Source organism: Amborella trichopoda, chromosome 1 (assembly GCF_054954075.1).
Source record: "Amborella trichopoda isolate Santa Cruz 75 chromosome 1, AtrichopodaSantaCruz75HAP2 v2.0, whole genome shotgun sequence".
Lineage (NCBI taxonomy): Eukaryota > Viridiplantae > Streptophyta > Magnoliopsida > Amborellales > Amborellaceae > Amborella > Amborella trichopoda.
In genome coordinates, this window is record NC_142336.1 from 4,702,437 (window position 1) to 4,729,827 (window position 27,391).

The window sequence follows — 27,391 nt, forward strand, 5'->3', positions numbered from 1 at the left end:
TTCAAGCTCTAAAAATGATGTGTATTTTAACATATTATCTATAACGTCTATTTCCCCTAAGAATAAGTATTTATAGATCCACAAGATCTGTACCAATTTTTTTAGCTTCAAATTTCATAATCGGGGTTGGAAGCTAATTTTAGAGCCATTATAGAGATTTTCGATGCCCAAAGTGCTCTCTAGACAAGGATTTGAGGTGAAACTTTATTTTCATAGATCCTAAGCCTGACAAGAACTGCATCCTAACTTAATCCTATAATTCGAAAATAAACACACGTGGACATATTAAATTTGAAGCTTCAATAAAGGTGCATATTTAACAGGTTTGTAAACATTTAAAGATGGACTGTTTGAGTGATGTCTTACAAGAAATACTATTTTTAGGTTTGAAATTTACTTTTTTTTATATTCATACTTGTCACTCTTTGGATTCATAATTGCTTGGTTCAAGATGACCAACTTTATTTAAGTAGGTTAACTTTATATGGGTATCACTTGCATATGAACACATATGGACCCAATTCCCAGTTGTCAAATTTGAGTGGGTGGTTGTGATGAATTCAAGATAATATGACAAGTTAACTTCTGATCGTTTGATATTTGATTGGATAACTCATAGAATTTTATTTTTATTTTATTGTATAAATCATTTACAGTAAAATTTAAGCGTAAACAACCCTCATAGCAACTTATCTTAATATATTAATATGCCTTTTTTTAAAATGTTTTTTGTTGGTGTGCCCTAATAAGGTGTGAGCACGATACGAAGATACACAAAAGTAGAACGCTTAAGCAAAATTAACTTTATTCATGTCTAAACTAACGATTTTTAGGAAAAAGGCTCTTGCTTAATTAGTTAAGCGCTCGACAATTTGTGATGTTACATCCTCGGCTCAATTCCTATCAAAGGTAGTGGCCCTCACTCCATTGACTTACCAAGAGGAAAACGTTGAAGTAAAACTAAGTCTAAAAGAATGTGCTTGAAAGTAGTAAAAACTGTATATAAACTTATGGCTGAAGATAGAGCCCTAAATACTAAATCTAAAAGAATATGGTTGAAAGTAGAAAAAAACGTATATAATCTTATATAAACTTATGGCTGAAGACAGAGCCCTAAATACTAAATCTAAAAGAATATGGTTGAAAGTAGAAAAAAATGTATATAATCTTATAGTAGAAGATGAAGCTTTTAATGGAACATAATGACAGATCAAGATTCGTATAGGGCCTCAATTAATTGAAAAAAGACTTTGATGATGATTACGACCAAAGCTATTCTTGCCATCCATTTGAATTGGACGGCTGGGAATAAGGACATACATATTTTATGTGTGGATGACCGATATATAAAGCCCTAGATTTTTTGTAAACTTTTTCTATCAATTACACCCAAATTGAGCTGACTAACAACAAATAGCAGCCGTCCGTCCGTAACATCTCACGGTTAACGTGATATGAAATTTCCATCCAAATATTTGCTCTCAAAAAGAGAGAAAATGAAAGGAAAGAATTTTTTTAAAAAAAAGGTCCTTATTTGGGCATTTGTTACAAGTACTGGGTCATTGTGGTAAATTGAACAAAGAGAATTCCGATATTTCGGTCCGCAACGCGCCGAAACGCCCGCCTAGGCGGCTCCACCACGTGGAAGGGATGAGCCCCACCAGGATGGGCCCCACCATCAGATACAAATCGCGCTCCCCTGGGCCTTAAATGCCACGTCATCATTTTGGTCCCCACACATCGAGGCCAAGACACAAAACCGTGACAGAAAGCCCACCGCTCTTTCCAACGTGGCAACGCCCGTGTCAAGAAGGCCTCTGGTTGGAGGATACTTTACTTCGCACGAGCGGGGCTCTACCCAAACCCTATAAATACCGCGACCAATAACGGAAAGCAGCGTTTTTCTCTCTCTAAACTGCTTCTCTCTCTCTCTCTCTAAATCCTCCTCCCCTCTCTCTCTCTCTCTAAACCCGTCTCTCTTTCCGACGGCTTCTCTCTAAACCCTTTCTCTCTGTATATTCGCTGTAGCTTCTCTCTCTCTCCATAGATTGTCATCTCGCTCTCTCTCTCGCTCTCTCTCTCTCTCTAAACTCTTTGTCTCTCTATATTCGCTGTAACTGCTCTCTCTCTCTAAACCCTTTCTCTTTGTATATTCGCTGTGAAAGCTCTCTCTCTCTATAGTTAGTCATCTCTCTTTCTCTCTCTATCTAAACGCTTTTCTCTCTGTTTTCGGTTTCCCCTATCTCTCCATAGATGCTCTTTCTCTCTCTAAACCCTGCTTTCTCTGTATTCAGTTTTGTTGCCCTTGCCCTAAAGATTGAAGTGTTTTTCTCTCTCCGTTCGGTATTGTTTCCTTTGCCCCAAAACTAAAGGTGTTTCTGCTTTTGATGATTGAGTATTAGGTTAACAGGTTGGTTCCTTTAGTCTGCAACTTTACAGAGAAAAAATTAATACCCTTGCTTTCTTTCTTTACTCATTTTTAAATTAAAGGAAGGAATTTGCAAGGGGATTTGTTGTCTTTCCTTTAAAAAAATAGAGAGAGAATCTGTTTCTCGCTCATTTGTTCCCCGTTTTGTGCTGCACAAGCAGGCTTTTGCTTTTGAATATCAGGGCATTAGGGCGAGTTACGTCCCTGAACTCTGCAAGTGTAGAGACAGAGAATCCACTCTCTTATTTATCCTCTTTATTTCTGACAGAGAAAAGAATTTGCTTGAGAAGAGCAAGAATAAGGGTAAGTTCCTGCAGAAAGATGCCAACTTTGGTGAGAAACGGTCTCTTCATTGGTGACATCAATGATGCAGCTGAGGTCCTCTGCCATGGAAGCTCTGGTATCACGCATGTTCTCTCTCTCCTCAGCTCTGCGTCCATCTCCTTCTTCTCAGACTGGCAATCAAGTATTGTGATACCCACAAAGGAAATACGCCGGGTTTTCGCAAACCCTAACCCTAATTCTAAGGATCGGTCAGTTTCTCAAAACCCTAGTTTCAGTTTGCACGATCAGGTTCCAAGTTCACAGTTTCCAAAACCTACTCCTGAGCACACACAATCTCTTGCTTCCGGTTCCCAAACCCGAACTCCATGTAGTGTTGATAAGGCCATGGATAAGTTGTCTTTAAAGCCTGATTCGAGTTCGGGTGAGAAGCTTCTCTTTGTTTTGGAGATGGCAGGGCAAGACCTGAAGCTTGCGAGGATGGCTGTTCCTTTGAGGGATATGGAGAGTGAGAATCTATTGGATTATTTGGAGGTCTGCCTGGACTTCATCAATAAGAGTAGAGCGGATGGTGGGACAGTCCTGGTGCACTGCTTTGCTGGCGTGTCTAGAAGGTATGGCCAATTCATGGTGCTAAATTTCATTTTTAGTTGCAACTCTTAAGAAAAAATGACTTTGTTCAATTAAGGTAATAGTTTTGCGTATTTTACAATTGATTAATCCACTATTATATGAGTGGGAGAGAGGTTATTGACATGGAGTAGGTAGTCCCATTGTTATTACAAGGAAAGTTCAGTTTTATGGCTGAATGTCATTTATGGAGCATAATTTGGGCATTTTTTGTGGATTTAGTTGTTAGAATACATATGAAACTTGCACAGATTTTTTTTCTTCCTTTTTTCTTTTTATGATACATTCAGTTGAACTATTTACTATATGTTTTAGGAAGAGATACCTCGTTTTTCTTGTAAATCCTTATTTTCTTCAAATATTTTCATTATTAGTTTTATATTGCCGACAAATTCCTGAAAATTTCATTTTGAAGAAGACTTCTCTGACATTATCCAACAAAAATTGTTCCTTGAGAACAACTAGACAGGGTTTTTCTTTCTCTATTTTTTTTTTTTTTTGGATGGAACTCTGTGCGGACTTTCTAAGATATTCTTGTACAGTTAGGGACTAATGATGTCTTATAATTTATTGACTAGAAAGTAGTTGTTTTTCTTTGTCTGCTGCATATCCTTCAGTTTCTATTGCTAGTATTTGTTATTTCATTGTACTTACTTTTAATTTAAGGGCCATTTGGATCCTTGGAAAAGGATTTCAACGAAATGGTTCTCCAGAGAGATTGCTCATTTCTGCTGGTTGGATCCAGAATCTGTGATGGAAAAGTTTTTTGCCAAAAATTGTTTTTCTCTATTTTGAGCGCAAAACATAGAGATTATGTTTTCTCCCTCCAAGCTAAAAGAATAATTTCCTTGTCAGATTTCCTTGCTGAGTCGAACGAAATAAATAAATAAATAGAACCAGCATATAGCTCATTGGGACTTCTCGTTGGAGCTCAGACAGAAATGGGCAATCTACCCATCTCTCTACTTTGCCCTCCCTCCCTAACTCAACAATCTCTCTCCTTGCTAACTCAACGCCCCTAACCCAAGTCTCTCTCTCTCCCCCCCCCCCGCTTGCTAACCGAACTCTCTTTCTCTCTCTCCCTGCGTGCTAACCGTGCTCTCTTTCTCTTTTTCTCCCCGCTTGCTAACCGAACTCTCTTTCTTTCTCTCCTTATTAACCTATCTCTCTCTCTTGCCCCTTCCCTTCCACCCATCTTGCTCTTCTCATTCTAAAAAGTTCTTGTATCTTGTTTGTCATAGCCTTCTTGTCTCTCCCCACTCATAGAAATCTCTTTCTTCTTCTATCTTGCTCTAGCCATTTCCTTCTTTCTATCTCTCGCATATATTCGTCTCTTGATAGTTCTTGCATTTAATACCTTTTCCAGGTAGAAAATGTAATTTCCAAGTTACCTCAGATTCTATCCAAATAGCAAAAAACCATTTTACAGGAAATGTTTTTTGCAAGAAATATATTTCCCAAGAACTAGTTTAGGATCCAAATGGGGCCTAATTGTTGGATTAAAGACATTTATTAACATTTCAGTTTTGCATAACAAATTAGCAAATAAGAAAAATTCTTTCATATGTACATATTTTTGGTTTTTCCTGAGTAATTTTGACTTGACAAAATTCAAGACATTAAATGACAAATTGTAGAGTTAGTCGATCTAAGGAATTGGTACCATGTCTCCTTTTCTATATGATTCTGTATGTAAAATATAATTTTAGCTGAGTTAAGCTTCTTAAAATCTCTCATCCTTATGGTCCTTAAGAGGACAACTTTGTATGCATGGGTATATTTATCCTCAAGTTTTGCCTTTTAAAGGAAATTTACTTGTGTTGGCCATGACATTTAATAACAAATTGTAGAGTTAGCATCTAAGGAATTGCTATTTTTTCTCCTAAAAAACTTTTCTATGATACTTTATGTGAGAGGTTTTCAGCTGGGTTAAGCTTCTTTAAAATCCATCTCCCATCCCCATGGTCCTTAAGCAGGCAGCTTTATATCATCATCGTCATCCAAGCTTATCCCAACTATTTGGGTCGGCTACACAAATCTTGGTCCTCCATTTTACTTTATCACGGGCCATACCCTCAGTCAGAGCATTTCACCATATCTTTTCTCACTACTTCTATTCAAGTCCTTTGGGTCCTTCCCCTTGCCCTTTTAGAGGCTTCCACTGGGACCAAATTACCCCTTTCACCGGTGTTGTTCTAGGTTGACGTTGTGCATCAATAGCTTTTCATCATCATCATCATCATCATTTTATCCTTTTCTCAATTAATTGGGGTCGGCAATATTATAAGTTTATCAAGATCCATGATGGGTTTTGGCAAAATTTTACGTTGGTTGCCTACTTAACACAACCATGCCCTTTTACCCGAGCATGAGATGGGTTAAGGTCATCACCCTTCTTAGACCGTATTTATCTGCCAAAGTGTAGCGTTTTAAAGGTTTTTTTGGGGTTGTATTTGCTTTTTCACTGGTGGGATGGGCTTTGAATCCCTAACGTAGGGTGCAAATTTAGGAGCCCCTAAACCAGAGACCATTGGTTAGAAACTCGATTACCCATGTCTGTCACATTAGATTATTTGCTTTTCTATTGGGCTCAATCTTTTATGTCAACTGGTATGTGGACTGTTGTAATGGTAGATTTGTTTCTTATATTATGGGCAATGCGTTTCAATCAATCTTGATTTTCTAGTTTGTATAAATGAAGAAAGTAATTTTTGCAGTAGTTGAATATTTGCATGCACCATTATATTTCATGCTCAAAAATACTTAATTTATTTATTTGTTGTTGTTATTTTTGTTACCGTCATCCAATTTCTATGTACTGAGTTTTTCTTGCTAATCTGTACTGTTACTTTATTGAGATTTGTTTCTTTTTCTTTAGTTCTTTTCTTTTCCAAACATAGTGGGGAATCTACTATTGGAAGCTTGGAGAGACAACCAGCAATATTTCTTTCTTGCTCCCCAAAGAGAACATGCCCAGCTTCAATAGTTTTTTGCTTTTTGGCACATTTTTGGCTTCATATAAACTTCCCCTGTTTAGCATTTTCAGATTGATGGATGCTAGGAAATGTCATCTTCTTAGCAGTTATGGAGGGATGCCCCAGAGACTTTGGTTTTTCTCCCCTATAACATGTAAAATGTATTGGAAAAGTGTGGATGGCAGTTTATGCTCTGCTTTGGATATTTACATGTGTTTTTCTTATTCATTTGTGTCTTCTATGAAAGATCTATTCTTCTAAGCTTTATCAAAATATCTGAAATTAGTCAAGAACATAATTGTGTGAGCCTATTGAGTCAAGGTGATTGAAAACAAGATATATTCTTGACTGATCCTTCAAATTGATTCGAGCCCTGTTAGGGCAGGTCAGAGCTGCTTGTTTTTTCTGGGTATTTATGCATGGCTTTGCCTGTATTTGGTTGCAGTGCCGCTGTCATTACAGCATACCTTATGAGAACAGAACAACTATCACAAGAAGGTTTGAACACTTCTATCGTATTTCATGGGATCCATTTCTGTCCTTAATCTTGGTAATTCTCATATGGGTGTTACCACTGGTCCCATATAATGTCTTTGCTCTTTCCTATCAGCATGACTGATGGGTATGAGGCTCTTTGAAGTTGTTTTTCTTTTCCGTGCCAAATTCAAAGTTCGTATCTGGTAATCTAATGAAATTCTTCAATATATTGCTGCAGATGCACTGGAATCTTTGCGGCAGTGCTGTGAATCTGTGTGCCCGAATGATGGTTTTTTGGATCAGGTTAGACGAGTATCATTCATATGGATATGTTAACCAGAGAACTTTACTTTGTGGACATATTCTCTAAATGATTTGGTCAAAGTTACAATGTCTGTTTGTTTATTGCAGTTGAAAATGTTTGAAGAAATGGGGTTCAAAGTGGATCCTGCGAGCTCTATCTACAAGCATTTCCACTTGAAAAGATTGGGTGCGGCTTGAGCCTAGCATGCTTTTCTTGAATAATTTAAATCATGAAATTTGTTTTATCTTTCTAGTTAGAAAGAACATGTGGCTTCTCTTCAATATGAACCTATTTTGCGAGAGATTTTCCATTTTCTGATGTTAATTTTAAAGAACTGAAACATCATATTTCAGAATGGCATCTAACAAACAACATATGTATTTTACAGATAAATTTCTTTTCCAGTAAGGAGTTCACTTTTTATTTGCTTTTGATGGAATTAGATATCCTTCAGTGTGTTGTTCATGATACTAGAAGACATGAAATTTATGCAGTTGGGTTCCCTTTAAAGGACTCTGAATTGGATGAATAGAAGCCCTACATAAGGCAAACATCAGGGATTTACTGCTATCTCCTTCCCACTCCCAGTATATCATATGAGTACTTGATTTTCGATGAGTAGAAATTGTTAATAGTCGTCTCTGTTCAATCAAGAAAAAACAAAAAGGAAGAGTCATCCTCACATCAGCTAGTTTTTATAGTTTGCTTTATTCTAACAATGCCAACCTACTGCATTTCATATCGGAGTTTACAAAAATATGGCTCCATTTCCCTTTAACTGGGGAATAAAAGTTGTAGACATTAAGATTTCTGATTTGTCAATTTGATATCGTTTGCAGAAATCAGCTTCAATGTTTTCAGTGAGGTCTTTTCTATACCATTTATGTGTGACTTAGAGAAGAGCGGAAACCGGAAATCTGATTCTATCCCTGAAGGTCTTCTGTAGGACTTTCTTTTCTTCTCAACTCTTAATACAGTGGTTACCTCGCAGTTATCTGGAATTTCCTACTGCTTCTACAGAAGATTTGCCTAATGAAACCTGTGCACATGGGAAATTAAAGGAGCTTAATGGTCGCATGATAGAATTTCAGGTGCTTATACTAGTCCACTCTTTAAGAATAAGAGCTCATTTACCCATAACTACTGTAGAATCTTTTAAAGTAGGTGGACATGATTTTTATTAATTATAAATTAAGAAAATCTCTCTAATAATTTTTATTCCAAGTGAGCTATTTCTAAATGTAATATATCAGAGTTTTGTGGTAGTTACCTAGCATTTTTTATAAACAATATAACCAATATAATTTCCTTTAGTAAAGTCTTTGTTATTAGAAATGATCCTAACAAAATTAAAGTATGAATTAATGACAGTGATTCCCACTACTTTTGATGAAGTGTTGCCTTATGGAGGTATTATATGTTAGAACGTAGATTATGAGTGTCTACTATGTTCATCTTAGTTTTTCATGCTCAGTGAGAGGAAGGTGCAATAGAGCATCCAAGCCTTGTACAAAGGGCAGGGAGTGTTTCAAAAATTAGAGCATCCATTGATTTTTGTTTTTAGTTGACATCTAAATGCAGAGTTGGATTGTAAAATTGGTGTAAAACATTAATGTTCTACCATGAGTTAGATACATGGTACTCATGTTACATGTATGCAACTAAATACAGATGATACTGGTTACTGAAAAATAAGAGCTTATTAACATATAGTATCAACTGTAACATATAGTATCAACTTAGTCCATTTGGTGTCTCACTATTAGCCAGGTATTCAGCTGTAACATATAGTATCAACCCTTGAATGGATTTGAGTTCACATCATGGGATTATATCTTCTGGGTTAACAACAGCTATAACTTTTGCATTCTGATGAGATAATGTTAGGGCTTTTTTGGGGATCGTGGTCCACTTTTGGGGGATGTGAGAGAGGTTATAAGGTTAGGAAAGTAGGTTTTCTGTGATGGGGAAAAGCTGCAATGGGAGTTATCCTTCTTTGCTTTGGAGGATGTGGAAAAAGAGTATCATTCAAAGATGCTATACAATGTAGTCATTGGGGCATGCAGACAGGCCCTTCCAAGCTTCATGGTGGTGTATAATGAGTTGAATCAGGCTGGCAGCAGCCTTGGAGTGAAGGAGAAGAGGCTGTCCTCTGATTCCAATACGTGCCTTGGCCACAATTTCCTCTGTTTCATGGCTTTTCTGGAATTGAGGACTCACTTGAGCATACTCTCTTGCATTGAAGATTGAACCTTATCTTGCACCTAGATCTCACTTTCCTCTCCATCTGGTCCTTGAATGCTGATATAAAAGGCTGGTGATCCTCCATCAGCTGTTGTTTATGAGGATCTTAACGCTATGTAGTTAGGATTACGCCACAAACGTGAATGTTGTTCGTTCCAATAGAAAACAAATAATGAATGAGCGCAAACCCATTCGACTGCAAGCCAAGTTCGACCTAGAATAAATATATGGATGCGCACAAAGCCATTCGATTGCAAGCCAAGTTTGGGTTAGACTTTGCTCTTGAGGTGCTAAAACTCAAGGAGTCATAAGACAAAGAGGTCAACTATAAAAGTAAATTAATATGGGAGAAATAAATTCATGGGGATTTTGGTTTAGTCTGCCTCTTAGGGTGCCAAAAGCTAAACTTCTATGGAATTTCAGAGAATAATTACAGCCTGACAACTGCTTCGTGTGGTAGTCAAATATGAGAATTGAGAAGGAGAAGGTTGCATATTTGAGAGAGATTGGGAAAGGTGAACTTCCCAGAAGTAGAAGCTTTTGCCTGGCTCTTAGCCCCTAGAGATTAAGTGAGTTTTCTTTTGAGGCTGCTAATCTTTGGGGGGCACTCTTCAAATGTATTTAAGGCAGTTTCTGTTCCCTTGGAGACTTGGTGATGTCATGGAGGAGATTTGGGGTATCTCCATATATTTTGGCGTTCTATTGTGTTTGTAAGGAGTCCCATTTGCTGGTAATTTAGGTGTGATTTGTTTTGGTCGGAACTATTAGGATTTGTTCCTTTTGGTGTAATCTTGGGGCTAAAACTTTGTTTGTCCATTCAGCGCTTGTAATAGTTACGCTGTGACAAAGCATTTGTATGATTTGAATCTTTATAATTGCATTTAGGTTCTGAGGCATCTTCCTTTCCCCCATATCTTCGACATCTTTTGTTAGTTCTTTTAATTGTGTTTTGTTAATGTGGAGGTTAACTTGTATTATTTGTTTGGGAGTATTGAACAGTGTTATATTTCTTTGCTAGATTTTATTTAAGAAAGACACAACTGGGACTCTGAAATGAATGAAATACATTGTTGTACTAGATTGTTGCCTGTTTCTTATGCTACTTTTCACTTCATTAGAGAAGCCACCAGATTGAATATAATTCAGGCATGGTTGTCTATATTAAAAGCTAATAATCACTTTCTACTAATGAAAGTACTTAATTGTTATGCATATGATTTGGTAATGATGAGAACATCCATATATTTGTTATTAATATAACATAACCTATTTTTCTTCCAATATTGTGCACTATGAAAAGCACTTTCTCCTTTTCCACAATCCTCTTTTCCCAATTGCAGTTGGGCATTTCAATTTATTCTTAAAAAGAAAATGAAAAGAAATAGTTTGACCTTTCATTTGATTGTTCAAAGTTATTGCTGTGATGGGTTCTCAGGCGATGCATATATTAAGGGAGAGAAGATCGACAGTATAAAATTTGGGGCAGATCCTGGTGCGCTTGTGCTTCAAGATAAGACTTCTTCCCAGGAGCAAGAAACCACTCAAGATAAGCCTAAATTGTCTTATCGCTGCAAAAAGTGTAGGAGAGTTGTGGCATTGGAAGACAATGTTTTGGCTCACATGCCTGGGGAAGGGGAGACATGCTTTGGTTGGCAAAAGCGGAAAAGTGGCAACCCGTTCGGTAGGCATGATGAACATGAGTGCTCATCCATATTTGTCGAGCCCTTGAAATGGATGACTATTGGTAAGCATGCCAGCATCTCTGGATACTTAATTTTGTGTTTTTTTCTATATCACTAGTTGATGAGAATTATCAAAAAAAAGAAGTAAAGAATCAACTAGTTGAGATTCTGACTATATATTAAGATAACGTCACCACATTCAAAAAAAAAAAAAAGTTGAGATTTGTGTTGTAAAAAAACTGAATACAATCTTGCCCGGAATCTACTACCATAATACTAGCTATTATTGGATGAGGGCCACTTTTTGTTGGGACTTTCTCACTTATTGTAAGTCTGCTGTATTAGAATAGACCAGAATTTATCTAATCATTTTTTGTTCAAAATGGTGAGACATGCATATGGACTTATATAATACATAGCAAATGGAACATAAATGTGCCAAACAACTTGTAAATGAGCAAAGTTTACTCCTTAAATCACATATGAACTTAATTTGCTTGAGCTTCCTTCTAAATATCAAGTACATGTAAAAGTTGATTCTTTGAATGTATGTTCATGAATGCAAGAAGCACATAGACTTTTCAGTTTTAAACTTATTGATCTTCAAAATATCATATCTTCAAAATTTGTTCTAAAAAATAGGATACTTAATGTCTCTTTTTCTGTTTTAGGGAGGTTACTTTGTAAGTTATCAAATTCTCAACATAGTTTTGAAGGATTAATATTACTTTATTTAAATTTCTGAAAAACTCTCTAGCCACTATGCAATGTACTTTCTTTTCTTCTTTAGATAACTTACCTGCCTATTCTTATTGTGGTAACCTTGTAAATTCACCCCCAACCCCTTCCCTTCCTGCCACCCATCCATCAATCCACCACATGCACGCATTCACAGTGTATATGAGGCAGACTATGAAATGCTGCATGACAAGCACATCTATGGTCCATTCAGATGCTTTTGCAACTAAAGTTGAAAGTAAATATTCAATATTTAATGTACCATGCATTTTGCAAGAGGTACATATCATATATGTCTATATTATTAAGCCTCTTTATATGTGTGCTCACACATTCGACACACCAACCACAGTCATTGAGTAACAAATAGCATCCACAAAAGTTGATTACCCATTTCTAACTTAGGTGCAACTGTTTCTAAATAGTACTCCTATTCTGCTTAGGATAGAGTCTCTTGAATTCACCAATAGGCTTATCCTATTTGGTGAAAGATAGAGTTTCTGTATAAAACCTATTTTGGTAATCAGAGATCCTATTTATACAAGAGAGCGAAAAGATTAAAAGATACAAAGATGAGACTGGTGAAGATTGAGAGGGATAGAAAAGAGGATATTATGGTACCACAAAGATAACGTGGATGTGTATAATTGCAAAAAGACTGCCGACTTCCTCTCACTTGAATAAACAACTCTCTCTCTCTCTCTCTCTCTCTCTCTCTCTCTCTCTCTCTCCCTCTGAACATTTGGGAAGGATGACTATGTAAGAAGGCCTTTTCACAGAGTTTGTGAGAAAATTCTTCTAAAGCCTTTAGATAACCCTCATCATCTCAATGAGTGGGCCTGAGTTCTTATTCCATGATGACTATGTAAGAGGGCCTTTTGACAGAGTTTGTGAGAAAATTCTTCTAAAGCCTTCAGATCTCCCTCAACATCTCAATGAGTGGGCTTGAGTTCTTATTTTCTTTGATTTAATATCAGCCATTAGATGTCAAATTCCCACCCTTTATGGCACTTTTACCTATGTGAATTAGATTTCACGAGAGATATGGATAACTTCATGAAAAAACCCCTAGAATCTTGTTTCTTAAAATCAAATCCAATTTTTCCTTGCACATAGGGTCAGGATAATCGGATGAAAACTTTGTTAAGTTTCTAGTATCTAATGCTTCCCTCTTTATAGGCTTAAGATGAGATGTCCCTAATTTTCTAGATTTCCTTATTTTTCTATCTTAAGTAGAGAATTGTGAATAGTTTGAGTATTTTTGGATTGTTTGATTACAATGTTTTAATTTTTTAACAACTATATATGTCAAGCTAAAATAAGAGATTGGAAATCAGAAAACAGTCATATTTATTTTCATGATATATAAAATTTCTGAGTGTCGTTGAGAATTTAAGCAGAATAGGAATAAGAAACTCCATAAGTTTATAGATTTTCTTGATTTTCTGTTTCATGTAAAACTTTGGATTCTGCTATATGGCTTGAAGCTTCTTGCACAAAGATTAAGACAAGAGCTTCATGAGTTGTCCAACATCTCTCTTCATCTCTTGAACCCTCAAATCAATTAGGTCAAGAGTCCTAAATGGTGATCGGAATCACATACCCCATGTCTGGTTTTGAATCAACAAAAATCAGGGGTTATTGTTGCATGGTGATGACTGGTTAGCATCATCCCTGACAGGCTTAGAATATGTAACAGAGGTAGTTTCACATTTTTTGGTATATATCTAGTTAATGTCCTTAGTTAATGGAATTGTTTCTTCAGTACTTTTCATTTGTTATTTCTACAACCATTAGAAAAGTTGTAGACACATGTATTTTTAATGTGCTAGAAAGAGTATAGAACTACATATGAACACGAAACTTGGTTTACAGCAAAAGCTTGCCTTAAGTCTCTACCCGAGTCTTGTATGCTCTTTTTTATATATTTAATTTGGAATTTATATAAATAGTGCATTCTGTATTACTCCTTTTTCCCCAAAAAACTGTTATTTTGAAACATGTCTTAACAAATGTATGCTCCTTCTGATGCTTTTCTGTTTGAACAGTTGAAGAGGGTGCAATTGAGGGCAAGCTCTTGTGCGTCCACTGCGAAGCACGCTTGGGATACTTCAACTGGTCTGGTATCCAGTGCAGCTGTGGGAGCTGGGTCACACCAGCCTTCCAGCTCCACAAGAGCCGGATCGACATTAGCACCGCCTAGTCCTTTAGGGAATTATCATCTTATAATATGGTTGAGAGAGAGAGAGAGAGAGAGAGAGAGGTCTGATGGAACTCTCAACACAAGTTACTCCATTTCTTATAAAAATGGAACTTTCAATAATATAAATTCCATGTGAGTTCTCCGCTCGCTCTGCTGTGACTTTGTGGAGCTGTAGCTGGAATCCTCATATCAGTAAATATTCTGCCATGAATCATGATAATATATGATATCAGAACTTAAAAGCAATAGTGTTGTAGTTTCTCTTAGTCTTGTGGTCATAGTAATACCAGTTTTGCTTTTAAGTTGATATGTGTGTGTATTGTTTGTGTGTTGTGTTGTTAGAGAGAGAGAGTGTGTGTGTTTTTCATATCTATATTTCATTTAAAAATCATGATATTGAAGGTTTGATCCTTCTTGTGCAGCTCAATCCCTTATGTTTTCCGTGTTTTCTCACTATATTAAACTTAGGGCGCTTGTTTTACTCTTGGAAAAACTTATCACCTAATTTATATAAAATTATCAAAATACTTGTGAGATGAAGTATTTATAATTGTGCGTTTGATTTAATTTCACAGTACCCATGAAAAGATTCATGATCATCAGTTGGAATAGTGTCAAAGCATAAAATGTTAAATAATGCATCTCTCATATGTATTTTGATAAATTTTTCCCAATTTTACAACTAGCTTTGTAGAAATTGATGAAATGGAAATAAGACAAATAAAACTAGGAGTAAGTAATTACCTAAATAGGAAATTTCATGTCATTCAAAAATTGAAACGATATTTACGGCATAAAAGAGTATTGGGATTATATAGTTTAGGGAAATTATTAAAATTCACCTCATTTATCAACTATTTAACATTTTACCTATTTTCAACTTGTTCAATTTATGATCATGTGTAATTTGATAGATTTTTTTAAATTAAATCACAAGATATTGGTAACATGTTCATCTCTTAGGTGTATTTTGATAATTTTCCTATATTTTAAAATGACTAGTGCGCTTATTTGAAAAAATATGACAAATGATGTTGACAAGCATCTCACTTGGGGTGGCAACAGGTCGGGTCAGGGTTCGGGTCAGGCTAAAAAAAATGTTAACAACTTGGACCGACTGGACCCGAATTCACCGGATCTGATCGTACCTGACCCAAAAATTAAATTATTTATGTATTTAATTATATTTAAATATGTAGTATAAATTGGAACTCGAAAAATATACTGGACTTGGACCTGAATAGTATTTGGGTCCCAGATTTGGAACCAGCCTTGATTTGCTGGTTCTAATTTTTAAACCAATACTTGGATTCAGATCAGGTCTATGATCAGTCTTTTAATTCTCCTACTTATAGCAAAACCCTTTTGGCCACTCTTTTTCAATAGCATATGGATGTCAATCTAACCAACTACATGAGGCATCAATGACATATGGATCTCAATTTATAATGAACTCTCAATTTATAACCAACTACCTAAGGTCTCAATGCCTTAGTTTTGTTCAAGCCCATTTGGCTTGATCGGCCTCAATGTCTTAGTCTAGCTCACGTCCATTTGGCTTGATCTTTGGAGAGATGAGAGAGAGAAAAAAGAGAGGGAGAGATCTTGATCTTTGGAGATATGAGAGATAGATAAAAAAGAAAGAGAGAGATCTACTAACATGATCTTTTGAGAGATGAGAGATATATAAAAAAGAGAGGGAGAGATCTACTAGCAAGAGGATTTTTCCCTTTGCTACCCAAAAAATAAAACTACCACAAGCTAACTTTAGCTTGGGCCTCCACATCGTTGGAGTCTACCCAAAAAATCAAACCACCACAAGCTAACTTTAGCTTGGGCGTACCACATCTTTAGAGCGATGAATCAAACCACCACAAGCTAACTTTAGCTTAGGCGTGCTACATCTTTGGAGAGATTAATCAAATCACCACAAGTTAACCTTAACTTGGGTGTGCCACATCTTTGGAGAGATGAGAGATAGATCAAAGAAAGAGGTAGAGATCTACAAGCAAAGGGATCCTCCCCTTTGCTACCCAAAAAAATCAAACCACAACAAGTTAACCTAAGCTTGGGCTTGCCACCTAAAAACAAAAGAGATGACTTGGGCATGCCCCATAGCAAACTAACCTTAGCTTGAGCATGCCACCTAAAAACGAGAGCGATGACTTGGGCATGCCCCCTTGAGAGACATTACTTGGGTGTGCCCTCTTGGCTTGAGAGAGATTACTTGAGCGTGCCCCTGGTTTGAGAGAGATTACTTGAACGTTCCCCTTGGCTTGAGAGAGATTACTTGGACGTGTCCAGATTTTGGTTGAGGTGTGCCCCCTAAAAAAAACTTGGGAGAGATTTTGAAACCCTAGGTGGGGTGTGTCACCTATAAAACTTGGGAGAGATTACTTGAGCGTGCCCCCTCGTTTGAGAGAGATTACTTGGGCATATCCAGATTTTGATTGGGGCATGCCCCCTTAGAAAAACTTGAAAGAGATTTTGAAGCCCTAGGTGAGGCATGCCACCTATAAAACTTGAGAGAAGCCCTAGGTGAGGCGTGCCACCTATAAAATTTGTGAGAGATTCTGAAGTCCTAGGTGGGGCATGTCACCTACCGAGATATCTTTGATATAAAGATAAATCTTTAGAGAGAGAAGAGAGTGTAGGTCTAGATATTTTATGAGGTGGGAGATCCTCTTTTTATAGATTTTTTATTCCTTGGGATTTACCTCAATTCGTAGGACCATCGATCTATGGAGACTTGTAGGGTAAGAGATTTGCATCATCAATCTCTTAGATCCACCATCAAGATTCAAAGAGATAAGCTAGAGCTTTATCTTCTATTTCTTAGATCTATTCCCATCAAATATTTAAATAAATAAATAAATATATATATATATATATAATATCCAATCATTATTTCTTGGGTCAAGCAATCTTGATTGAAAGATTTACTAAATATTTCAAATATTTAATCTTATAATACAAATTGGCTAAAGATAAAAAATAAGCCAACAAACAAGGGGATAACTATCACCCAATCTTGAAGAGGAAGTTAATCCTTATATGGGTAGGGCATGCCACCCTTTGGTGGCCACACATGGCACTTCATCCCACATGTTCTAAATTGGCCCCCATATTTATGGAGGGTCCCATATAATTTTATAAAATATTTTATTTTGTATTTAAAATTTTTAAATCTTATATTTTCTTTAAAACATTGAAAAATTAATTTATCTTAATTTATAAATCCAATGACAAAAATTCAAATAAACATTCCAAAAATCATATATCATAAAATTAATTAATTTTGATGGGAATCGAATACATTAAATCTAGAAATGTATCAATATACGGGAGCATTCCACTTTCAACTGCGAACCACAATCCACCTAACTTTCTCAAACTAACCCAGCAGTTCCCATAATCCACAATCTATTGTAGAGGCTCATAATTGGACTACCAAAGTCAGCCAACAAACTAGGGAACACAATCACAGTTTATAGATTTTAGGTTTTCCTGTAGAGGCATGATGCAACCATGACTCTATGGTGCATTGGGGTAATCTCTCGCATATGTATACGCTTCACCCTTATTGGTGAATCTCAACACGTACATGCCGTGTGATGATATAACGATGAGGTTTTAGCTCTGTCTCTAAAGGCTATTCATTACCCGTAAAGGCCACACGGTCCCCTGACTCTTATCTTGGCATACTCCGACCTTATCAAGGGCTATCCCACTAACCCTTCTCAGTAGATCCTTATGCCCAAGTATCTTGGGTTTTTCCAAACTCGGCTGGCTTAGCATGTCAAGCATAATCCGAGTATCGGCAAAATCATTTGCTTATTATGGTCCACAAGATCACCACACTCCCACTGAGTCTATGTTTCACTATATAAAATGTTCATACAAGCTTGCATAAAACCTTTAAAGGCTACGTAAACCCAACATGACGGCCTACTTAAAACCGAAATACAAATTGCCTAACTAGGCTTTTATTATGGTCTAAAAAATTGATAGAAAAACGTTGTTCCAATGCTAAAAATTCTTCCAATTAATTATCTCAGCTTCAAGATGTATGGATATGAAAAAAAGACAGTTTTGAGTCTTAAGATAGAGCACCGCGTACCACAATATCTGGACCATCCATTTTCAAGACTTAAAGTATATATACTTGATTTGTACTATTTTATAACTTTAAATTTTATAAAAGATATACTTGATTTGTATCATTTTATAACTTTAAATTTTAATAAAGGAAAAAGTTTATATAAAGGAAAAAGTTTATATAAGGTTGCAACATTAAAATATAGAATTAAATATACACCTCAAAAATCCATTGGAAAAGATTTTTTTAATATTGAAAAATCCTCTAAATGAACATCTCGACATCGAGATGTATGAATATAAATAAATAAAAAACTGAGTCCTAGAAATAGTACGTCTTTCAACATATTATCTAGCCCGTTCACTTTCAAGATTTTCATATGTTCATTGATCTACTTGATTTTAACCGTTTTTGGAGTTTAAAATTTTATAATTAGATATGAAAATAGATTTTTAGATAATCCTAATAATTTCGTACACCAAACTTACATATTATGATAAATTTTGGAGGTGCGCCTCGATTGAATTGTTTAAGGTTACAACCTCATAGAAACTGAAATTTCTAGTTATTATAAGGTTTTCAGCACTGAAGCGGCATCTCTTGATAAAGTTTAAAGATACATCACTGTTTGAGGTGGATATGCTTAACATGGCCCTTGCTCAGTGAGACTCTTATCTCCTCAATAACGTATACCTCACTGAGGCTACAAGCTCAGAGAGAGAGTGTGAGAGAGATCCTCAAAACACCGAAGTCAAATTTTAGCACTGGCATAGTCGACATGTTTTGTTCAATGTCACTTTACAGGCCACCCCTTTCCTAGTATCACAAATATCACCGGGATCTCAGTAATATTTTCCAGGTGAGTATTTTCTGAACAATTCTCAAACTCAATATCAGAGAGAGAGAGAGAGAGAGAGCCATCCCCAAAACACCCAAGTTGAATTTCAGCACTAAGCACAGCACATTTTTTTGTTCAATGAAACTTTACAGGCCACCCCTACCTAGAATCATAAATATCACCAGGATCTCAGTAATATTTTTCCAGGTGAGTATTTTCTGAACAATTCTCAAACCTAATATGAGAGAGAGATCTATCCCCAAAACACCCAAGTCAAATTTGTGCACCAAGCACTGTCCACAATTTTTTGTTCAAAGAAACTTTACAGGCCACCCCTACATAGTATAAAAAATATCACCAGGATCTCAGTAATATTTTTCGGGTCAGTATTTTCTCAACAATTCTCAAACCCAATATGAGGGTCAGTATTTTCTCAACAATTCTCAAACCCAATATGAGAGAGAGAGAGAGAGAGAGAGAGAGAGAGCTAGTAAATATCTTCCAAGCTAAGCAGATTGTGCCAATCTCCCGCATACAGGTGGGCTGCAACCTTTTGCACATGAATGAAAATAAGCCCCCATTTCCTTGGAAAAAAACAGAAAGAGCCTCTGAATCTCTAATGAGACTGGGCCTCGAGCAAAATATTAGTAGCCATATTCATGTCATTTCTAGCCTCCACGAGTGCTTGCCTCGCTGAATTTTGGTCGAAGCCCATAGACACCAGTGTGGCAACAGCATCCTCCACTGGCTCAACTACTGATGCAAGGCCAACAGCTGGAGCATAATTTCTCTGCCATGTAAATGCAAATATCAAACCAGTTTTTTCTCATGTTCCATGGAGAGAGAGAGAGCCAACAAAGGAATTCAAGTAGGGTTGTACAGGTTTGCATCCAACATGAGCAAATTCGGCTCAGGTCGGTTTGGTCTGGGTCGACCTAACCTTACATGTATACACGTAATACAGACACACAATCTTGATCCGGCGGTAGGTCAAGTCTAGGTTCAATTGACCTGGACCCAATTCAGTCATGCCCCGGATTGACCCGACCTGTCTGAAGCCCTAAATTTAAGTGATTGATGGTCCCCTCCAAATTGGGACACAATTTTTCATTGATTCATTTAGAGCCAAAATGGAATCATGAGAACTAGCTGTAGTACATGAAAGAGACTCAAAGATAACATGTAGAAAACAAAAACTTACCTCTATTTGACGACCAGTGTGAGAAGGTACATTTCCTGTAGGATTTCCAGTCAATGCTGAAGATGAAGGCCATGATAGCCGTGAGAAAAAGGATGCAACAAATTCAGGGAACTGTCAAGAATCAAAACAATAGAACACCAAAACCCAGATGAGAAAGGCAGTAGAATAGAGACCGTTTGTCTCAAAATATTTTGAATATTTGTACATAAAAGAATGAGATCATAATGAGACATTTCCAGACTAGTCTACAATTATGCCAAGAAAATATTTAATTCTTTCTTCGTAAAGCATTTTTGGACCCTTCGGGACTGTATACGGTACCCTTTCAGATGGCCTCATTTTTTGTGCACCTTATTATTCAGTAATACAATTATACAACTTTCCTCACAAAAATTTATATTTGCTGGATATAGCACATAAATAAATTTCCCAGCAAAATAAGGACTCAAGAAAAAAGAAAAAAAACAAAATTCAAAGCTTGTTCCATAAGTCTCATCACAAATGAATATTTCCCACTTATTAATGAACAATTTCTGCATTTCCTGAAGGTAACAATGGCATTTGGTCAAGAGGGTAACATGCACACATAGGGGTCAAGATCCATCTAGCCTAATGGCACCAGCTCAGTGTGTCAAGCCCAAGGTTCCAGTTCTAGTCAGGCTTACAAACCCAAGAAAACAAAATATGAAAAACCAACACAAATAATTCAACAAACAATACTATAATGGACATAAGTGAAAATACACAGGTACCACAAGTCTCATCACAAATGAATATTTCCCACTTACTAATGAATGAACAATTTCTGCATTTCCTGAAGGTAACAATGGCATTTGGTCAAGAGGGTAAACATACACACATAGGGGTCAAGATCCATCTAGCCTAATGGCACCAGCTCAGTGTGTCAAGCCCAAGGTTCCAGTTCTAGTCACAGGCTTACAAACCCAAGAAAATCAAAATATGAAAAACCAACACAAATAATTCAACAAACAATACTATAATGGACATAAGTGAAAATACACAGGAACCAGCTAAATTATCGCAGGACTGTCTTCTTTAGACATGAAAACGTAGCACACATGCCAATACAAGCTTTAGACATATACAACCTGGCACAAAGTTGCAATAAAATTGGAGCACACTGATAATAAATCTATTAAAACGTATCCAGGGCAATTGTGAGTTTCTTATAATAAATCTATTCAACTGAAGTGAGGAAAGGATCAAAGGTTAGATGGCTTTGACATTGATGGAAAGGTTGGAAAGAAGGTTTTGATAAGTCTAGGTGTCAGTGTTTAAGCAGAGAGAGAGTGCCTTGATGAAAATATCATGGAAAGGTTGGAAAGAAGGTTTTGATAAGTCTAGGTGTCAGTGTTTAAGCAGAGAGAGAGTGGCATGATGAAAATATCACAATACAATTCCAAGATTTCCGGAAGTTAGTAACACGCAGTGTTTCAAAAAGCGCTAGGCGGGTCCTAGGCTGCCTGGGGGGTTCAGGCCGCCCAGCGCCTAGGCGGATGCCCAGAACCTGGGCGGCCCAGTTGAATCCAAATAAGGATTCTCCAGTGCAGTTATCTCAGTACCAATTATATGTATTGCAGTACATAATTCAAATTATACTACATATTAGCATTTAGCACACACTTCATAAACATAATCATATCCATAAGTCGGTTCATACTCCATATCCAATTAAAACTTAAAATTTACAACCAACCAAATTATCAAACCAAGTTATCAAATAGTATCACACCAGTACTGCAGTACACCACCACGAGGAAGAAAACAAAATTGAATTATGAAAATATGAAAGTAACACTTGAAGACTCAAAAGAATCTTCAATAGTTCAATACACAATTGACAATACTTCAATCAAAGTTCAACTTCAAAGTTTACTAATTATTCAACAATCAACATTCATCATTCATTCAGCATCAGAAAATCTTGGGTCAGCTGTATTGGCATCATATTCATCTGAGTCGACGAAGTCATCACCATCCTTGACATATTGGTCGTCCCCGTCCTTCTCCATCTCTTCTGAATCAGCCTCTTCTTCCTCCTCTTCCTCCATCCTTGTTCTCTGTGCAGAAGATCTAGTGACCCTAGGAGGGCCAGCTGATGTCCCTGAAGCATCCATGACCATGTCCCATATCAATCCTTCATGCCCCTCAACCTCACATCATCAACTAACCACTCCATAGCATGGTCCATATGTTTTGATCTGCTGGGGTCTCTCTTATCTCTCTTAGCAAACCTATCCTTCAAGAATCGATTGTACTTGACATAAACTAGGTCATTGAGCTTCTTTGATTCAAGCATGTTCTTTTTCTTTGTATGAATCTAACAAAATCAAATGAAAGTATGAAACTAATTAAAATCTAATTCCTATAGTTCATGTATTATTTATAAAATTATACAAATTACCCTTACAGCCTTACCCCTTCAAAAGTACTCCAATTGTACTCACAACCAGATGAAGAAGTGGTTAGGTTTAAGATCCGAATGGCCAACTTTTGTAAATTTGGAGAACTAAACCCATGTTGGCTCCACCAATGGGCTGCAAAGATATAGAATAACATCATAAATAAATAATATAATTACTTGATTACTTTAACTTGATGAACTTAAGAACATTATTAATAGCTGGATCAATTTTGGCCCCTTACCTCATTGTCATTGGACTTCCAAAAGACTTTAATGAGAACTTGTAATTTATCAGCTCATCAACGCATATAATATCCTGCATCAGGATCAGGGACTAGCACCTCTACACACTCATTAAATCCAATCATAATTGTGTCATTTGTTTGTATATCCTTGTCAATATAAAAAAAAGCTTGGTTCAAATAATAACCAGCTGCATGCAATGGCCGATGTAGCTGCCTATCCCACCTCCCATCAATAATCTCAAAAACACGTCTATAGCGGATTTCTTCATCATTGAAATTTTGGGCTATCTCTCTTTTGTATTTCTCCATAGTATCATATATGTAACTCATAGAAAGCTTGTCACTATCAACCATGCGAAGAACTTTGACAAGAGGAAAATACCTTAAGAACGCCTTTCACCCTTCTCCAAAAAGCCTTAGAAAGTATAATATCTCTCACCTTCTTCCCAACTTGATCCTTAGACCACTTGCATGCTCTCCACTCATCTGAGATAAACATTTGCCTCAACTGCACTCTCCTCAAATGTATGCTATCTAGGCATAAATACCAGGTTGCAAATTTTGTGACCCCAGGCGTCACAATCTCTTTCTTCTTTGTAAAGGTACGCATCATGCTCAGGGTTAGATGGTGGCTATAAATGAAATTTGTAACTAACTTGGCCTTCTTCACTGCACCTGATATCTCGATTAAACAGCCAAGAGCCTCAAGCATGAGGTCTATACAATGTGTTGCACATGGTGTCCAAAAGATTCTAGGACAAGCTATGCGCAACAAATTAGATGCAGCAACATTAGGAGCAGCATTGTATGTGACAACCTATACAACAAGATGCTACCCAACCTCCTTGATTCCCTTCTCTATCACTTGAGATATGTAATAGGCATCATGGATATGATTAGAGGCAACAATAGACCTCAAAAAGACAGTCCATGCAGGATAATTCACAAGCAAATTCATCTGACTTCTTCTCTTCCTATCACTCCAAGCATCAGTCATAATAGAAACCCCATGCTGGGCCCATGCATCTTTCTTAAGTTCTACAGCTTCCTTCGTGGCACTCACTGCCTTTTTTAAAAAAGGCTCTGAAAGCTCATATGGGGTTAGCGGTTTCATCCTAAGGCCAAATTGACCAACTGCCTCTATTGCAGCATAAAAGCTGCTTAAGCGAGAGGTATTGAAAGGAATGCCCATCTCATAAAACCATGTAGCAAGATAATACGCAACTTTATCTCTCCCTTCTTGATTCTATTTTCAATGGTGGTTTGCTTTTTTGTTCTCTCCTGCAACCTCAGGGTCAAGCCGAGGTAAAAAACTATCCATAGGGCCTCTAGCCCGAGGCTTCGTAGTCCCAAAACCAGAAGCAATTACAACTCCCTTCCCCTTTCCCTTAATAACGGATTGCTCAACCTCTTGATATCCATCCCTTTCCTCATCACTATCATCATCATCAAAATTGACCCGAACCCAAAAAAAATCTTTGCTATAGAGGCAGATCTCACATCTTTTTTCATTTTCACCATGTTCAAAAAATTGTTTATTTCCTCTTTAACAGCATCAAGAGTCTTTTTACATGGGGCAACATCCCCCCTGATACCGGTAAGATGTTTCTTGAACCGGTTTATGCCCCTTTTTGTATCCTTTTCATAAAACTTGCATCTTATGCAATTTTTATCATTAGGATATGGGTTATAGTCATATTGCCAACCGGGATCACCACTCCTATTAGATCACGAAGAAGACATCCCAAAAATAATGCAAATTACTAAAGCAATAAAAAAAAATCACTTACTTTGAGTTTGATTGCTCAATCTTCAAACTTTCACCTCAAAGATGCTTCTAAATACTCAAAATCTTCTAAAAAACCCCCTAATAACTTTGCAAAACATAAAAAAGTAGCTAGCGATATGCAGTGTTGCCGGATAGCCCTATCTTATGCACCCGACTTTCTTTTGAATCCCCGGGTCAACTAATCGATGCTGCTGACTGCTTGACAATATCACAACTGCTTCAGATAGAGGCACAGATGGAAGGGGAAATGCTGCTGGCAAGGCAGACTCTGCTCCCGATCAATCCCCCCTTATTAGTTGGTCCCCTCCAATATCTGGATTAGTGTGGCTTGCTGAACGATAGAGTGATCGAATGAAAAGCTGGCATTAGTGAGTGGATACCGTCGCCGCTCCTATTGTTGCTCCCCTTGCCCTTGAAGAGTTAATGTCGATCAATAAGAATCTGTATAATCGGCCATACTATTAGAGAAGTAGCTCTCCCCTCACTTTCTGATTTTTCGCCCTGGTGTTGATGGAAGCAGTCAAGAGATCGAAGCCCCTTCTTAAATGATAGGGTTGGGTTAGCCGCAGTGAATGATGCGTTAAAGAAGTACATACGTATTAACAACCTTGCAACTGAGAAAGAAGATTCGGTAGAAAAGCGATTTGCAGTTGGGTTGGGAGCAATTCCAGGAATCAAGGTTGTTCAGCCATCTTCCTATTTCCGTGGTTAATAGAATATAGAACTAGATATAGATGAATCCGCCCTAAAAGAAATCCCTTATATCGAGAGCAAACTGGTCTACCCTAATATCAATGGGTGATGTTTTGATCAATTTTTGTTAACTTTGAGATACCCTTCGATCATAAAAAATTCACCAAAAAGTAGATTTTTGGGGGCTCTCTCTCTCTAAAACTGGATCCAACACGTTTTAGGGTTCAAATGAATCTAAAACCCTAAATTTTGGCCCTTAAAAACAAAACAAAAAAAACCAAAATTGCCCCTACTGAAATCAGTTTCCGCTCCTGGGCGGCTGCCTAGGGATCGACTGCCCAGGTTGGCCGCCTAGGCCGGGGCGATTTGCCCAGGCCTTTCGGACCGCCTATGCGAAGGACAGTCCGCTTTTTGAATCATTGGTAACAGGACACCTAAATGAGCTATTCCACAAATTCCATGAGAAAGGCATGACCAACAAGGCGTGAATGATACTTCTATCACTAATATCCTAAGTATCGACTGTGTGACTTTAAGGAAGTACTTACACATGTGTTTGTTCAAAATCTGGATCCATAAAGAAAGTGGATAAGGCAAAAGATTCACACATCGAAGAACCAAATTTCATCCCTGGAAGGATTTCTATTAATATAGGCATCTTTATTAATTACATCTATCGAAGTAGAACACCTATGCTTGATGATTACGTATTTAGAAAATATTAGAGAGAATACAACTAAATTAAGAAGATCAAAGTAAGGTGAGCACATCAGAGATGTCATATCAACGTCATATGAAATGTCTTCCTCTAGTGAATTACTAATCCTGGAATACACTCTCTCTCTCTTATCCCTATGCTCTATGCCAATGCTCTTTGCATAGGCTCACTCATGTAACTCTTCTCTTGCTTGTTGCTTGTCTCCTACATGCTCTTTTGAATATGTTAATGTTTGTATGGAGTGTAAATAAAGTGTACATTGTACCAAAAATTAGGCCACCCACAAGCCGGGAGCTTTATACAAGAAATATGCTCCCCATTAGCAGAGAGCACTATACAAAAACCATAAAGCGTGAACTATACAAAACTCGCCCATAAACATCTTGAGGGGAGGGGACCCCTGCAAAAAGAAGATTGCAATAGATGGCCCAAAGTAGGGGTGGCAATTGGAACCCAAGACCTGATACGGAGACCCGACCTAAGTCTGCCTATGGGTCCAATATTTGGACCCAGCGGGTCAGGTCTCGGTCCAAATCCTGGACCCAAATAGTATTTGGGTTAGGGTCAGGGGCCAAGTCCAGGAGGAACTAATCCGGACCCGACCCAAATTTTATTAAATAATTTTACATATATATATTTATAGTTATAACCAGTGGTTTAAAAAATGGATCGAATCAAGCACCCCAAAAACCCATCCGGATAGGTGAATCGGCGATCTGGATCGAGAATCGGCCGACTCATTCAAATTAAGCCTTAAAAAAAATCCAAAAAATTATTAAAATTCATTATAAATGTTGTTTTTTAGGAATTCAATAAGAAATGGGGGTACTACATTATTAATTTTCATTTTTTTCATCAATATGCAAATATTGAGATGTTCTTTCCCTATATGAACTTATGTTTACCATTAAATTTGCATCACACAAAAGAAAAATCATAGAATTATCATGGATGAAGTATATAATCATACATTGACTACAATAAAGAATTGGATTAAATCGATGAAACAATGGCCACCAAAATCTTGAATTGGCGGAAAACCCTAATCCGCTAAAAAAAACGCAAATTATTACAACCTAACTAATTATAATCCAAAATTAATACAACCTAACAAACTATAATATTATATACTGAAATTAAAATTGTTGGTTTATATTTTATAGTTTATTTTATTATATAAATAATGACAAATCCAAAATATCTTATAATATCATCTAATTTAAAATGTATTATTAACTGTAAGAAAAAATAGTACATCACATAATTTATAATACAAATAAATTAAAATAAATAAAATAAAATATTTGGTTATCAATGTAGAAATAAATTCTAAAGTGGTATCAGTTAGTGTTACTTTTCTCTCTTAAAATATCCTCTACACTAATATTTTTTAATATTCAATAAACTAGAATTAGTATTT

At 36.8% G+C, this 27,391-nt stretch overlaps 2 protein-coding genes and 1 long non-coding RNA gene across 11 annotated transcripts in view; 1 reads left to right on the forward strand and 2 right to left on the reverse strand.

Annotated features, from left to right (window-relative positions):
• The first annotated feature begins 1,973 nt into the window (after positions 1-1,973).
• LOC18427164 (dual specificity protein phosphatase-like protein) lies at positions 1,974-14,209 on the forward strand. 8 transcript variants are annotated; one of them, XR_016049401.1, is made up of 9 exons: positions 1,974-2,410; positions 2,697-2,961; positions 3,168-3,324; positions 6,761-6,813; positions 7,031-7,095; positions 7,204-7,282; positions 7,936-8,187; positions 10,776-11,084; positions 13,809-14,209. XR_016049401.1 is itself a non-coding variant. In XM_088858292.1 (8 exons), exons 3-8 carry the CDS (start codon positions 3,191-3,193, stop codon positions 13,961-13,963), a joined length of 795 nt encoding a protein of 264 aa, XP_088714418.1. In that variant the 5' UTR covers positions 1,974-2,410; positions 2,697-2,961; positions 3,168-3,190; the 3' UTR covers positions 13,964-14,209. The 8 variants fall into 8 exon arrangements, 3 of the variants coding, with proteins under 3 accessions (XP_088714418.1, XP_011620738.1, XP_088714423.1); XR_016049402.1 differs by having other exon boundaries at positions 8,088-8,187; XR_016049391.1 differs by having other exon boundaries at positions 2,697-3,324.
• Positions 13,629-27,391, reverse strand: part of LOC18427165 (rhomboid-like protein 20) — a 29,650-nt gene continuing 15,887 nt past the window's right edge. Inside the window, exons 7-8 of one of the 2 annotated variants that reach the window (XM_011622438.3) lie at positions 20,102-20,212; positions 13,629-14,164 (exon numbers count right to left, since the gene is read on the reverse strand). In XM_011622438.3, the coding sequence (XP_011620740.1) occupies positions 14,153-14,164; positions 20,102-20,212 (123 nt within the window). In that variant the 3' untranslated portion in view covers positions 13,629-14,152. Of the gene's footprint in view, positions 14,165-18,982; positions 19,691-20,101; positions 20,213-27,391 lie in introns of those variants that run through there. The other variant, XM_011622437.3, reaches the window with a different exon arrangement.
• On the reverse strand, positions 21,807-22,661 carry LOC148783490 (uncharacterized). The gene is made up of 2 exons (XR_016049406.1): positions 22,541-22,661; positions 21,807-22,442 (listed from the first exon to the last, which is right to left on the reverse strand). It is a non-coding gene; the product is annotated as an uncharacterized LOC148783490 (long non-coding RNA).